This window comes from Mus musculus, chromosome 19 (genome assembly GCF_000001635.26).
Source record: "Mus musculus strain C57BL/6J chromosome 19, GRCm38.p6 C57BL/6J".
Lineage (NCBI taxonomy): Eukaryota > Metazoa > Chordata > Mammalia > Rodentia > Muridae > Mus > Mus musculus.
The window spans coordinates 4,928,294-4,943,986 of NC_000085.6; the positions used below are offsets into that span (position 1 = coordinate 4,928,294).

At 51.8% G+C, this 15,693-nt stretch overlaps 1 protein-coding gene across 4 annotated transcripts; it reads right to left on the reverse strand.

Annotated features, from left to right (window-relative positions):
* Positions 1-1,423: 1,423 nt before the first annotated feature.
* Peli3 (pellino 3) lies at positions 1,424-14,834 on the reverse strand. Of its 4 annotated transcripts, none has more exons than XM_006531745.1 (7): positions 14,696-14,819; positions 13,467-13,619; positions 9,756-9,885; positions 7,825-7,926; positions 6,610-6,804; positions 6,074-6,262; positions 1,424-4,574 (listed from the first exon to the last, which is right to left on the reverse strand). In XM_006531745.1, the coding sequence occupies exons 2-7, from the start codon at positions 13,616-13,618 to the stop codon at positions 4,005-4,007; spliced, it is 1,338 nt and encodes a 445-aa protein (XP_006531808.1). In that variant the 5' UTR covers position 13,619; positions 14,696-14,819; the 3' UTR covers positions 1,424-4,004. The 4 variants fall into 4 exon arrangements, with proteins under 4 accessions (XP_006531808.1, NP_001334351.1, XP_006531809.1 ...); NM_172835.3 differs by having other exon boundaries at positions 3,562-4,574; positions 14,645-14,799; NM_001347422.1 differs by lacking the exon at positions 7,825-7,926 and having other exon boundaries at positions 14,696-14,834.
* Positions 14,835-15,693: the final 859 nt, after the last annotated feature.

The window sequence follows — 15,693 nt, forward strand, 5'->3', positions numbered from 1 at the left end:
CGCCCCTACCGACCCGTAGTCGCCCCAGGGATCAGACGGACAGCAGCTACAGCCAGTAGAAGAACCGAAGACAGTTCCTCCCCTCATCTTCTCCCCGCCCCCAAGCGCTACGGGTGGTGCCTGCCTTGCAAGGACCGCGAGGCCTTGGCCTTTTGTCTGCTGGCCCTCACTGCACAGAGGCGTGGCGTAGGGCGATGTTTGGTGAAAAAGTTTGAGTTTCTCAGTACCCCGCGTGGCTGCTGTCGGGTACCGACAGAGGGGACTGACAAGGTCCCCAAACGTGAGAGTTCCTATACATCGGGAGCCTCCACACATGTAGCTGGGAGCCTGCTCTCTTTGGGGTTTCACCTCCAGTGTCCCTACCCTGGATTTGGCAGTTAGGAACCTCCACTTAGAGAAGACTATAATAATGTGGACCCCCTCCTCCCTGGATTTAGGATTTGGAGATGCTATTTGGAGACTACGAAGCTCTTACAAAGAGTGTATGTAGGCTGTGCGAATAGTAGTCCCATCCACCAGTAGTCCCAGGGGTGCAGAAAAATGCTACAGGTGCTCCACTGGGTCGCCATGGAAGCCATCCTTAAAACATTGGGAACCCCAGTTTCCTCAACGCACTTGAAGTCGAGGCCAGCTAGTAGCTGGCACTTTCTTAGTGTGACCACTTGCCAGCTAGAATAGAAAAGCGGTCTCCAGTGACATTGACTGGAGGGCAGCCCAGGATGCAGACAAGCATGTTGTTTACTCTTGGTAGTCAGGGAGGAGTCTTTCTGGGTGACCCATGGCTCTTGCAAGTACTTGCTGACCAGATGTGGTAAGCACTGCAAAGAGCTGGGGCCTGACTTAGGCTGTCTAGGGTTCAATCAGATGTCTGTCTCCTACCAGCTGTGTGACTTTAGATAGCTCACTTCTCTTACTCTGGAACACTGTCAGCTTTACTTCAGGACTAAGTCTACCCAAGGGATGGGCAGCCATCAAGAGGTAGTGCTGTCCCCTAGAGTTGTGTAGGAGGTAGTGTTTCGGGACTGAAATCCAACACACCTTCCTTACCTTGCCTATTTAGAGGGGCCAGAGCAACCATGTGCTTAAGGCCAGCCTTGTCACCACAGCGCTAGTAGCTCTTGGTTCTGATTGGTGAGTGTCATTATAAGGGGGAATTCTGTAAAAATGTGTCCCGAGGAAAGTCCTCTTCTTTCCTTTTGCCTGTTCTCATTGTTTCTAGACGAGGTATAAAGTTGTCTGACTGAGACCCAGTTGAAATGTAAGTGTAACCAGATAGGAAAATAAGGGCTATCCATAGCCACCAAGGGCAAATTCAGGCAAGTGAAGGATCCCAGGGCCCAAGACCCCCAACCAAGCTGCATGGTGTCGTGTTATAACCGCAGTCAACAGGAGTGCATGTTAAATGAAGTCCTTTACCAGCGGCTTGCCATATAGAATTTCATTTAATTCTTGCAAAAACCCTGAGATAACATATCACTGTTGTACCAATTGCACAGGTGAGAGGACCTTTGATTTTATAAGACCTTCCACTATACAGTTTCCACTCCTGCAGCAACACACACACAACACACATTTTCTCTCTCTCTCTCTCTCCTTCTCTTTCTCCTCTCTCTTTTTCACACACACATTCTCTCTCTCCTTCTTTCTCTCACTCACACATATTCTCTCTTCCCCCCACCTCTCTCTCACACGCACACACACACACACCCCACATTCTGTTTTAATGGGTCATGGCTTTTCTGTACGTTTGCATCCATCTGGTAATGAAAATACTTTTTGTTTTTGTTTGTTTGAGACAGGGTCTTGCCATGTAGCCCAGGCTAGCATTGAACACAGCCCTCCTTCCTTAAAGCCTACCAAAACGCTGGAATTACCAGCACATGCCACCATGCTTGGCTTTAGAGATTGTCATTCCATTGAACAATCCTGGAATCTGAAGCTCCGAGCTCTGGCTTCTACCACCAGCCTGAGTTCTTCCTAGAGCCCAGTCAAGTACGTTTTGTTGGTTCTTTCTCCCAGAGTCTGAGATTCAACACCAGAAATGAGATCGGAATGTGTTCCCGTGCCTGGACCCCAACATGATTGTTAGCAAGAACTGGGTAGAGTTCCATTTCCAGTGTTTCGTGGAAGGGTTGAAATATCCCCAACAGTTCTGCCATGCTTCGCACTGTAGCCATATGACACTTTGACTACCCTTTGGTGGCTCCCTATCAACAGCCCATCTGGTCTTTATGGCCTCAACCAGCAGCTGTGTGGCTTTAGGTACACTCCTGTGGAATCTTCGTCTCCCTGAGGCTCTGGCTTCTGTCTTGCTCTAAGGACATCAGTCCTACACTCAGAGCCACTTCCTTTTTTTCCCCTCTCTATTTTGTCTACCAGTTTTCCTGGTTTAGTTTTCCTTGTATGGTCAGGGGAAAACCCCATCTTAGCCCTTGGCTCAAAGGAAGCCCTGGCTCACACAGGAGGCACAGGGAGGGACTCATCACTAACTTCACTCTCATAGTCACCAAGGCCCACCAGGTCCCAGCCTAACCCTGGTCCCTTCTCCTTTTTTCTGCTGACCTGCATGTTGGCTGTGAAGCCTTCTCCCTGCCGTCTTATGTTAGTTCCCTCACCCAGGCTGCCCTCCATACTCCATCCTATCTCTACAGTGTCTGCCATTCATTCGCACAGCAACCCCAGCAGGTACAGATGGCCAGCAGGATGTTGTAATCCTAGTCTGGCAATAGTCCCCTAGGTCCCTCCTCTGACCGGAAGCCCTTGCTCATCGCCGGGGCTCTTATGACCCTAGGCACTGGTTGAGTGGATAGCTATCTCTCTGTTTCTCAGCTTTCCCAGGAAACAGACCCTAACCTGCCTTGCCTCGGTCTTGCCCAGCCTTAGTATGATCTGAGAGGGGCGGTTGTGGCTTTCAATAACAGCTTCCAGCTAGGTTATAATTCTCGCTCTAAGAACCCAAGTAGGGCCAATCTCCTTTCCCAGATCACTGGATTAAATAACAACATCTTGGGGAAGCAGAGCCCTGGTGCCGTGGATGCAGCTGTGGTTCCTGTTAGGCTGGGTGGGGCACGCAGTGAACATTCAGCAGTGGTAGCCCTTGTTTCAGAGACGGTGCTGGGGAGCAATGAGCTGCCCATAAATGAGGGTCTGAATTCACCATTATGCATAGCCACACCCCGTGCTCCCCTTAATCTGTTTCTCCACCCCTGCTTCTTTACCCTGAACCTACGCGAAGAGGGTACAGACCCCTTACCTTGTGGGCCTGTAAGATTCCAAGCCACCATGGAGGCTGAGCTCCTGTTTTACCCACCTCCATGAAGCCTCTTACTTTCCCAAACCCAGCAAGGGCTGCTCCCAAGCCCTAGAATTCCCCGATCCAAACAAACATGAAGCTGTCCACCCTCCACTAGGTAGAGAGCCTGACTGTCCATGTGTCCCCCACTTGTCACTATCCTGCCTGTACTGGAAGTCAGCAAAAGCTGATCTCAGCCTGCCTGCCTGCCCACTTGTTACTTACTCACTAGGGGCTGGAGGTATTGCATGCATTCGGGACACGTGGATCTTTAAGGGCAGCTGAGCAGCAAGGTTTATAGAGTAACCCACGGCAGCAGCAGCAGGAGGGAGGAATAGCTGTTCCTGCATTGGCAGGTTCAGGGCACAACCAGTCTAAGCTGGAGGTCGGGGGCCATGGCCCCTTCATTCCCCCAGGGGCACAGTGTATGCGGCATGATGTAGGGTACTCCAGGGAGGGCAGAGGCATGGGGTGCCCTCCATCAGCCTGGGGCAGAGCTGGTGCTAAAGTCCCTATCAGTATGCCTGGGATCGAGATCTCAGTGACCCTCTGAGAGGCGAGAGCCGAGGGGAGGGCCACAGCCCATCCAATGCTTCCAACTGGCGTGGTTATTGCCAGCAGGCAGAGTCCCACATGCAGAGCTCCCTCTGAACAGCAGGAGATGGGGGACCTGGGTGGGCAGGCGAGCATGGCAGCAAGGGTCCCGGAGAGCCTAGTCCAGTGGCCCCTGGAAAATGAGGCGGACACAGCCAAGCTCACCGGTGAGCCAAGCTCCACAGAAGGGGCAGGCAGCGTGGAAAGCATGGGTGCCGTGCGGCAGCGGTGTCTGAGCCCAGTAGCGGGCAGTCTTCTCAGAACAGACGTGGCCACAGGGTGCAAAAGCGTGGCTGGGTGGCCCAGGGTCCAGGCAGAGACCGGCCTCCTGACCGAGCCACAGGGGCACATAGGGTCCCACAAGGCGGCAGAGAGGACACTCTCGCTCCTGGGGGCCTTGTTCCCTCCGGCAGCCCCAGCCGTGATAGCCATGGACATGACCACAACGGACGTAGACCCAGGGTTGCTGTTTGTCGGGTGCTGTGCGGCCACGGGCTGGGCTGGGGAAGGCCAAGGTGCTAAGGCCCACGGGGCACTGGGGCCGTGCTGCGTTGGCCTCCTGTCGCTGGGCCTCTAGTTGTTTCAGTGTGGGTGCCCTCAGCAACCCAGCCGGAGTGCGCCACAACAGTGTGGCCCCACACAGGTCGATGAGCGAACCGTCTTGCAGGACGTTGGATTCGTTTTCCACCTGCCGGAGGCAGCAGAAGGCCTTAGCCCAAGAGCTCTCTGGCCCTGCCAACGGGCAGCCTCACCCCAGAGAAGCCACCTATCTGGCCAGTGACATTCCCTGAAGAGAACACCCTAGGCCAGCAGGCCAGCTGAGACAAGGAAGGCAGATGCCCCCAAATACATACAGCCCCTTACTCTCAGCAGGGCCTGGGCTTTGGTATCTCCACAGGTCAAATCAGGAGGTCTGGCCCAAAGCAAGGTTTTTTCCGAAACGTTTTCCAAAGCTCTCCCAGAATGTCAGAAGTAGGATATGACAAAGAAAACAAATACTTTCCATGGAGAATATGGGTACTGAGCCCAAAGCGAGTGAGTGTCCCACAGGCCAAGAATCAAAGCAAGAACTCTAGAGCCAGAGAGCCCCAATTTGAATCCCGATCTCGCCATTCACTTACTCAGGGTTACCAAGAAAATAATTTAACTTCTGTATCTTGGTCTCCTGGACCTCAAAGTGGCTTCCATATCTCAAGTGGGCCTTGTGAATATTAAATAAGTCAACTGAAAAAACATGGACCAATCGATGCCTGGTAAACAGTGGGCACATAACAAGCATATATCTGTGTTACATTCATGTGCGTGGTTCGTTTTGTTTTGTCTTTTTCATTTCTAACTTTATGGGTGTCTTGCCTGCACATATGTCTGTGCGTTACATGCATGCCTGGTGCCCATGGAGGCCAGAAAGAGGTGTTGGATCCCCAAGATCTAGAGTTATGGATGGCTGTAAGCCACCATGTGGGTGCTGGGAATTAAACCTGGGTCTTCTGAAAGGACAGCCAGTGCTCTTACCACTGAGCCATCTCTCCAGCCTCTGGTTTGATTGTGAGACAGGCTCTTGCTGTGTGTGCAGGCTGGCTGAGAACTCATAATCTTCCCATGTGCTGACACCTGGGGAGAATTCTGTGGCCCAGTCAATGAACAGAGCTATACGGCCCTATGTTTTTTCCTAAAACTTACTCCCAGCTCCCAACACTAGTGCTCCGAGTAGCATCAAAGGGGCACTTCCTGACCAGCAGTGTAAGAATTACTCCCAAGGCCCTCTTACTCCTGCTGGGAGAGATTCACACCCTCCCCAAATGTGAGCGACACACTTGAGCTGCCAGCACTCTGGGATACACACTGCTCATGCACAGGCCAAGGGTCACCCTTGGAAAACGCTGTGATGTTCTAAGCTGCTGGCAGCCTCAGAGCCATTTGGTTCCACACAGTGCATTTGCATGGCTCTGTTACATATCACCTGCTGCATCCCCAGCAGTCTCAAAGCATTCCTAGGGACCTTGCTGTGGTCCTGTCTGTGCAGTAGGTGACAAGTGTGGGGAACGGTCTGAGCCTGGAGCTCACCGAGCAGAGCCTGGTGGAACTCTCTCAGAGAGAAGCACTGTAGATCATCTCCCAGTGTGGAAAGGCAAGGAACTGATGCTGGGGGCCTGGGAAGAGTGGGGAGAAATGGAGGAGGCCACCTACCAGCTTCCCCCGCTGCTGAGCTGATCGGCTATCCCGCAGCGTGTACACATTCCCGCAGACAGAAATCTCCCTCCAGACACCTGGGGCAGAGTCCTCGGAGAAGCCACCTGCTGGGTGCATCACCAGAACCCCATTGGTTGTCAAGCCGTCCATCAGACCATCCGGAGTCCTCCATTTGGCTGCCCGCTCCTAGGACCACATGAAGGATAAGCTCACAACTCCAAGAGTTCCCAGAAGGTTGCATGATAGAGATGGTGTTAAACCACCCCCACCCCCACCCCCACCCCCCACCCCCGGCTTCCAGGTCTGGGGTTTCCCAGAGAGTATTTCAGGTCCTGGGCACCACTTGACCTCTTTGTTCTTCCCTTTGCTTCTTCAAAAAAAAAAAAAAAAAAAAAAGGCTGCTAAGCCTTACGGGAGAGTAAACAGGAGGATGGCTATGTACTGGTCCATCACTCCAGGATGCAGCATCTCCCCAGCCTCCCTCCCCTCAGCTCTCTGTTGAAGGGCTAGCCATACTGGGGGGAATCACTCACTCCAAGAAAGATGTTGCTAGAGGCATCAAAGCCAGCAGCGTAGATTCGGGCAGTATAGGGTGGCCGGCGGTCACAGAGAATTCTGCAGGCATAGCGGGAGATGGTACTTTGGGCAGAAGGGCCCTCTGTAGCCCCTCCACCAGGAGATGTGTCTGTTACCACAAAGTCAATCATGTTTTCAGTAGAGCGGCCAATCTATAAGGAAGGAGGGCCAGAACACATGCACAGGCAAATTTCACAGTGCTCTCACCCATTGTCACCCATAGCTACCAAAAAATGAAGATGCTAGTCCTAAAGAGAACAGTGCACAACTCTAGAGTCTAGACCCTGTGGGCTTGCGTGCAGGTCTCTGTGGTATGAACCAACTTCTGCTCTGTGGCCCACAGCTCTGAGACACACCCTCACTCTGCCTCTGCCTCCATGTCCTGGGATTAAAGTTGTGTATACAACTACCCAGCTCTTGTTGCTGTTGCTTTTATTAAGCAGGGTCTTACTGTGTAGCCTGCACTGGCTACGAATGTGCTATAGATAGCAGGTTAGCTTCAAATTCACTTATCTCTACCTCCCAAGTGCTAGTATTAAAGAGGTAAGCTACCATACTCTGCTTCTTATGTTTGCATATGTATGTGTTTCTGAGTGACTTTATTGCACTACATGTGTGCAAGCACCTATGTAGGCCAGAGGGCATGGGCTCCCTGGGAACTGAGTCACAGGCAGCTATAAGCCAGCAGATGTAGGTGCTGAGAACTGAGTCTGAGTCCTTTGCAAGAGCAAGAAGTGCTCTTAACCTCTAACCTAGCTCGCTAGGCCTAAGCTAAGCATTTTAGGTACAAGACCTCAGCCACTCATGGGGTGAGACTACTATGGGCCTCATTTTACAGATGAGGAAAACAATATTCAGAGATGTTAAATGACTCCTGCCCACAGTCACCCAATGCTAAGTGCACAGAGCTAGCACCTAACTAGGCATGATGGGGCTTCCCCCTTATACTCTGAACTGCAAAGCCCTAGAGCCTCCTACTCTTTAGAAGTCTTGACTCTGAGGGCTGCTGACTTGGTATTGACTGCAAAGTCAGCCACCCCGTCTAAGACATCCTACTTTCCATCTGAAGGGCGTTCCACTACACTGAGTGCTCAGAAACATCTTTCCCAGGCCCTTTGCCTGTGACCTGATCCTGAACACCTGCAGAGCAGAGGTTGGGGGGCTGGACATACCTGGAACATGTCTTTGTCGCTGTCATGTGTGTACTCCACTATGACTGAGTGACTCCGGGACAGTGTGAATGAGATGCTGTGCTGGCCTCGGTTACTCAGGGCCTGGTGGAGAGAAGGCAGTCACTTCTCAGGGTACAGGAGAGGTGTAAACTTCTGATCCAGAGGCCTGCTCTAGGCCAATAGCCACTCCCAGGAAGGGAAGGCTCCGGCCTATACAGAGGAGACTTGTATAAAAGGAGCTCTGAACTGGTTCTCTTGTTTAATCCTTCAGTTACCTCAGAAAAAATGTGCCTACTGTCCCATTTTTACAGTTGGAAGTTACACGTCAGAGAGGAGAACTGGACCTCAGTCACAGGGCTGCAGACAGAGGAGATTTAACTTCCACACTAACTCTCTGAAGCCAAAGGTTTCTCTGTGGTACTGTGTGTAGGAGCTGTCCTTAGTTGTCAGTGTCTGGAATGAACTAAAACCCAATGAATGGGCGGGCACACCTGTGAGGGATTTTTGCTTCATTAAATCATTTGAAGTAAGCCGGACGTGGTGGCACACACCTTTAATTCCAGTACTCAGGAGGCAGAGGCAGGTGGATTTCTAAATTCGAGGCCAGCCTGGTCTACAGAGTGAATTCCAGGACAGCCAGGGCTACAGAGAGACCCTGTCTCGAAAAAAAAAATCATTTGAAGTGGTGAGACCCACTTCTAATCTGGATATTTGAGGTAGGAAGACAACCTTTAATCAAGATCTTATCAAGGGGGAAAATCCACCTTTAATCTGGGCTACACCTTCTGCTGGCTGCCTATCCACAAAGGACATAGAGGAAGAAGCTCTCTGCCTGCTTGCTTTCCCGCTCCCTAGCAGGTCCATTCCTTCACTGGCATTACAGTCCACTTTTTTGGGATTCAGGTGAAGATCAGCTGAAACATTCATCCTTATACACTGAACATCTGCTGGCTTCTTGGACCCTCCTTCCATTGGCAGACAGCCATTGTTGGATTAGCTGGACCACAGCCTGTAAGCTATTCTAATAAATTCCCCCATAGGCCAACACAAACAGAGAAAGACATACAGGCAGACAGAGATTCATTCTATATGTTCCATTTCTCTAGAGAACCCTAATACATTGTGTGACATCACATCCCACTCTTGGAGCGTTGGCTACCTCTAGAATAATGCTGATAGGTGCTAGAGAGATGACTCAGTGATTAGGATCACTGGCTGCTCTTGCAGTGGACCCTGGTTTGATTCCTAACACCCATATGGCAGCTTACACGGGTTTGTATCTCCAGGTCCATACCTTCTTCTGGCCTCCACAGGCACTGCATGCTTACAGTGCATACACATTCATGCAAGCACTCATACATCTACAAACATAAAAATAAATTTTAAAAATGTTAATAAGTAAAACATCTAACCAACAAATGGGGCATGGCAGCCAAGAAGTATTTGAAAGGCTGTTAGGGGTTGGGCACACTGCAGAGGATGTCTATTATCACCATTTTGGGGTGTATCTGTTCTGTGGTACACGTGCATGCATGTGCATGGGTGTGCCCACAGAGGCCATTGGGTGCCTGCCATTATCCCGATTTATGTCTGTCACTGAACCCGGAGCTTGTGGTTTTGGGTTAGGATGAGAGCCAGCAAGCCCCAGCTACCTTCCTGTCTTCGCCCTCAACAGTCCTGGGGTTATAGCCACACATGCTTTTAATTGGCAAGTGCTGGGAATCCAGACTCAAATCCTCGTGCTTGCACAGCAAGCCCTCTTACCCTACTGAGCCATCATCTCTCCAGACCCATCAGCACCATTTCCTGAGTGAGTAATGACCCAGTGGGCTCCCCTGCTCCAAAGAGGCCATGGCAGGTAAAAGACTGAAGACCTAGGTCTGGGCACAAAGGACAGGATGGCGTTCAGTCTACTGGGAGGAGCGGCTTGCCTTGGAGACGAGTGGTGTGGAGATGTGGTGCATGACATCTGGCTTCACTCCGTTGGCATGTGGCCGGCGGCTCAGTGCCAGGCGGCTTCGGCGGCGGCCCTTGTCTCCACTTGCCAGACACCCATTGTAGCTGTGGATGTGGTGGTGAAGAGATGGTGGAAGGAGAGAAAGGAGAGAGTGAGCCCGTAAGAGACCCGAAGGAAACTGCCAACTTGGGGCAGACCCTACCTTGATGAACAAGGGCTAGAACCATCTAAACCTAGAAAATCCCCGAATGGCAAATGGCTAAATTGAGGGGTAGCAGGTGGGGGTCCCTCCTTTAAAGGGCCAAGTGTTCCCTGCATACCTCAGCTGTAACAGCAGGTGCTAGGGTGGCAAAGCTGATGCACCACGGCCATGCTCAGTGGAGGAAAGGACTGAGCCTCAGCTTCTCAGGGAACCCAGGCACCGCCTGCCATGACCCAGGCACAAGTCAAGCACACACAAGGCCCAGTGGGAGGAGGTGGGAATAACCCCAGAATCAGGATTCCGGGAGAGGAAACACCTATGTTGGGCCTTGAAGAACTGTAAAGACTTCATCTGCAGCAAAGGAGCTTTCATCATACGGCGTCCGAAAATGACCAAGAAGAAAACACCTTCTAATTCCTCCTCATTATCTCCACACGTGTCTAATTTCCACCTTTCTTTCCAGCTTTTATTCAGGGGGAATGACCATGAGAATCAAGGCTGAGGTGAGCCATTGCCTTGATTGCTGCTGGGGATGGCTGCCTCTTTTCCTGATCCTTCGTGTTTTTAATTACCTAATGGAATCTGCAGAATGTCCTGCCAGGCAAATGGCTTTCTTCCTACTTTATAAATTAGACAAGTGAAAGCCCAGGGAGGTAAAATGAGTTGTCTCAAGCTAAGAAGCAAAGACAATAACAGCAGCAGCAACAACAACAAAAGGCTGGACTGTGGTCACTGGACTGTAGTCACACTCACCTAGATTTGCCAAAAATTATTGGGTTTTGAGCCAAGGCCCTGAGGACTAAGATTTAGTGACTTGGGTGGTATAGTGATAAGAATAACAAGCTAAGAATGCTTTTCTCTAAGAAGTGGGGAGGCACAGAAAGCTTTGGAGAAGAATATCAGAAGTGGCTGAACCTAGGGCTGGGGGTGGAGCTCGGTGGGTAGAGTACTGGCCTAGCATGAGCAACACCCTGCGTTCCAATCCCAGCACCACAGACCGAAGTCTGCTGGCTCATGCCTGTAATCCCAGCACCACAGACTGCAGTCTGCTGGCTCATGCCTGCAGTCCCAGCACCACAGACTGCAGTCTGCTGGCTCATGCCTGCAGTCCCAGCACCACAGACTGCAGTCTGCTGGCTCATGCCTGCAGTCCCAGCACCACAGACTGCAGTCTGCTGGCTCATGCCTGCAGTCCCAGCACCACAGACTGCAGTCTGCTGGCTCATGCCTGCAGTCCCAGCACCACAGACTGCAGTCTGCTGGCTCATGCCTGCAGTCCCAGCACCACAGACTGCAGTCTGCTGGCTCATGCCTGCAGTCCCAGCACCACAGACTGCAGTCTGCTGGCTCATGCCTGCAGTCCCAGCACCACAGACTGCAGTCTGCTGGCTCATGCCTGCAGTCCCAGCACCACAGACTGCAGTCTGCTGGCTCATGCCTGCAGTCCCAGCACCACAGACTGCAGTCTGCTGGCTCATGCCTGCAGTCCCAGCACCACAGACTGCAGTCTGCTGGCTCATGCCTGTAACTTGGGAGGAATACAGATCAGGAGCTCAAGGTCATCTTCAGCTACATAGGGAGAGTGATGGAAGCCGGCCTGAGCTCTGTGAGACCCTGTCTCAAAAAGGGAGACAAGAAGATGCCAAATATAGGACCAATTAGAATTTCCTGGTGAGTTTGTTTAAATTCATATTCGCTAGACCCATCCAGAGATTCTGCCTCTCGAGGTGTGGGGTTCTTCTCTATATCTCCTATTTTCTTTTCTCTCATCTCTCTCCTTTATTCCCTCTCTCTTCTTTTTGTTGATTTTGGGGGCAACCATGGTTGCTCCCTCGTGAGTGCTGGGAGTCAGGTGTGTGCACTACGCCAGCCTCTGTGATTTCCATGTGTTCCCTCGTAGCACTGTGCACAGTGTGGCTTCCCTCCTCCTCTTAGGACAGAGAGCTGCCTTCACCCAGATAGAAATACAGCCCTTCCCTCTGTCAGGACGTGAAGCAGCTGCTTTTCAGATATACGCTCCTCCATGAGGAACATCTCATTTACCCTTGTGAGCACTTCTCACGTACCAGCAGTGGCAAGCCTAGAGGGAGACAGGCCAGGATACAGGCTGAGGGCTCACAGGAGCCTGGCACACATCCACTCTTCAACTCATCACACAACCTCTATAAAATGGAACTCATCTGTCAGAACCTACTTGGAATATTGATTTTGAGAACTAAACAAGATAAAGTGCTTTAAAATGCTTGATAGAGTTTGCTACTCTTATAGCAAGGTCTTGATATGAGTTGGCTATTGTGGGTATTTGAAAAAAGGCAAGGTGGCACATAAAAGTGACCAAGTGACAGCCAGTGCTACATAGTTAATCTTCACCATGATCTGACAGCGGATCAGCAGAGGGAGACACATCTGTGTCTGGGGGAAGGGTTTCATGGAAGATGCAGGTGTCCAGGCAGGCAAAGACCAGAGCAAGCCCCATCGATTTCTCTGTAATAACCTCCACTTTCTCGTCTGTAATGCGAGGAGGAGCTGCAGCTTAGTGTAGTGTGCTAGACCTACAATTAAGAAGATCTGGGTTCAAATCCCAACCCTCCCACTTATGAGCTGTGTGCTTTTGGACCAGTCACTTCCCCTCTCTGAGCCTCATTTACTTCACCTCCTTCCTCGCAGCATCTTTGTGAGGGTTGAGATGAAGTAATGTCCACAACTTCGTACTACCTGCCTCCCAGATGCTTGGTATGTGCTGAGTACCAGTCTATGTACTTTACAAAAATCTCTTCCACCTTTCTTTCTTTCAGGTAAGCTTTGGGAGGCTAGAATCAACCTTGTCTTCAAAATGAGGACACAAGCCGGGCGTGGTGGTGCACGCCTTTAATCCCAGCACTCGGGAGGCGGAGGCAGGCAGATTTCTGAGTTCGAGGCCAGCCTGGTCTACAAAGTGGACAGCCAGGGCTATACAGAGAAACCCTGTCTCGAAAAACCAAAAAAAAAAAAAAAAAAAAAAAAAAAAAAAAAAAAAGGACACAAAAGCACAGGAAAGTTTGACAACTTGCTGAAGTAGAATTGGAACCTTTTGTGCAGAATCAGAATTCTTTATCCCACACTTACACACAGTAGGTGCTTTACAGACTCTTTTTTTGCTATTCTTTTTCTTAGCTGATTACAAACTGTGGTGAGCAGCTTTAAGAATTGCCTCCGGCTGCTGGTTGTGGTGTATACCTCTAATCCCAGTACTTGGGAGGCAGAGACAGGTGGATCTCCGAGTTCAAGGCTACCCTGGTCTACTCATCAAGTTCCAGGCCAAGGCTATGAGAAACCCTGTCTCCAAAACAAAACAACAGAAATGGGTTTGATCACTTTTGCTCTTCTTCTGGGAAAGTGGCAAGAAGCAGAGAGTCCTGGGAGAGCAGCCGGTGCACACTGTTATCTTGGCTGACCTGAGGGACAGTTACCCAAGCACATCACTCCTGGACTAGGGAGGCTCACCCCAGAACGATGAGTTCACCATACTTGATGGGCTCCTCGCCTGCCAGTGCTTCTTCACCAGGACAAGACAGGATGCAAGAGCCCTGGCTCCCCGGGTGCTGGAGGTCTGAGGTCCGGGGGGATCCCACGTCAGGGTTTCCTTCCAGCACCATTCTGAGCACAGTGGGAGAAGAGAAAAGAACCTTGCAACTTCCCACCCCAGCTCCTCTCAGGCTCTGGCTAGACACAAGGCAAGAATGGTCCGTCAACACTTGTTATTATAACTACTTCCTTTCCCCCAAATGGTGAGGTTGCTGGGATACCAAGGAGGGAGACTGGTGAGACAAGACCAAGAAACAAATGGCAAAATCAGAGTCAGAGTGTTTGGTCGGTTAGAGCAATATACCAACTTTGGATGGAATGTGTTTGGCAGAGGGGCAGCCAGGACTTAAGAGACCTCTAGACTCAGACTTAATTCCTGGCTTAAGCTCTTAACCCCAAGACCTCAGTTAAGCTCTCTGTCAGGTTCTTGGGTGTCTGTCTTCATTCTAATCTTATTGCCCTTTTTGCAGCAGGTCTAGGCCTCTGTCAGTCTGTCTGTTCTCAATGACTCTCTGTCCTCCCAGCACGTCCTTTTCTGCCTGTTCTCGCCCCACTCCGGTCCCTACTTCTATCCTTCCTCTATCTGTCTGCCTTTGTCTTACCACCCACCTGACTCAGTCTCCCTATCTTAGCCTGGCAATGCAGGCAGGCCTCCAGATCCCTCCCTCCCTCAGGTGTCTGTCTGTGGTCCTCAGGCCGCTTAGGTCTCTGGAGGCCTGTGGGGGCGGCGCTCCCCAGTCGGGCACCTCCTGCAGCAGAGTCAGTCGCCCGCAGGCTGTTAACAGCCCCAACGTTGGAAGGTCTGCGCAGAGGCAGGCCTGCACCCCGTGCTCGGGAAGGGCACAATGACAGCATACGCAGATACACACCAGGCGGCCCCTCACAAATACGCGCGCGCACGCTGTCAGTCCCGCGGGCAGTGCCTAGACTGGCACAGCATACCCAAGAACTCCTACGGCAGAGACGCGCCTCCGCGCTAACAGCCACAGGCGCCAGCCCTCAGACCCGCTCTCTTAACCCCGCCACCCCCAGATACTCAAACACGCCCCCAACGCACGCCCAACACAGCCCCCCGCCCCCCACCTCGCCAGCCTCACCTGGCGGCGTTCTGGGGCTCTCTGTGTGCTGCTGGCCCCCACCCGCCTCACCTCTACTGCGCCCCGGGACTGCCGCGGCGGGATGGGCCCGGCCCGCGGCTGCTCGGTGCAGCCTCGTCACGGGGACACCCGAGGCCCGGAGGAGGGAGGGATGTGCACACAAACCTCCACGCCCCACCCCTTGCCCCACGCCCCGCCCCGGCTCCGCCCCTAGAGGCCCCACCTTACCCCGAGGCTCCGCCTCCTGCGGCTTAAGCCTGGCTGTAGTCTGGGAAGCCAAAGAGGTTGTCTACAAGACCCCTCTCTTATTCCAGGCTCCGGACACCTCACCCTCATTCTGGGGTCTTCTAGGTTCTCCCCGAGACCGGAGCCTCCTTTCACACAGTAATCTAGAGGCTCCTTTTCCCAACCTAAGACTAGCGACTGCCCACCCGCTGCTCCAAGACCCCGCCTCCTTTATGGGGAAATCTCGGAATTACAGAGAAGCCCAGAGCAAACAGAGGGAAGGAAACTACTAGAAGAGGCGGAGGAAGGTGCATCACCCGTGGAGGCTGAGGAAAGCCACTGCGGTTGTCTCGAGTGCAGATCTGTCTTTCAGTTCAGCGCGACCACTTTCTCTCTGTGCAACAATCAGTGAGCTCTGGCCTCCTTGGTGTCCAGAGACATGAATCACTGACCTCCCCTCCCAACAGCATGCTTCTATCCTTTGCAAAGCCTCAAAGGAAAGCCCACTTTGGGGTGCTCGGTCCCTCAGGGCCACAGGCTTTCTTCTGTCAGTACCAGGCTCTCTGGGTTGAATTTGGGCAAATTAAGTCCTGTAATCCTTGGAAGGCGGGTACGATAATTGTGGCCTGTCACCCCTGTCCCCGATGCCACAAAACAGATTTACAGAAATGGCTTGCTACAAAGGAACCAAGAGAGGATCTGGCCCATGGCTTCATACACCTTGATAAACACTTTACCACTTACCAACATCTCCAGCCCTTGAACGACTCATTATTTTTTTTATATTAAATCTATTTTCATGTATATGAGTATTTTGCTTCCGT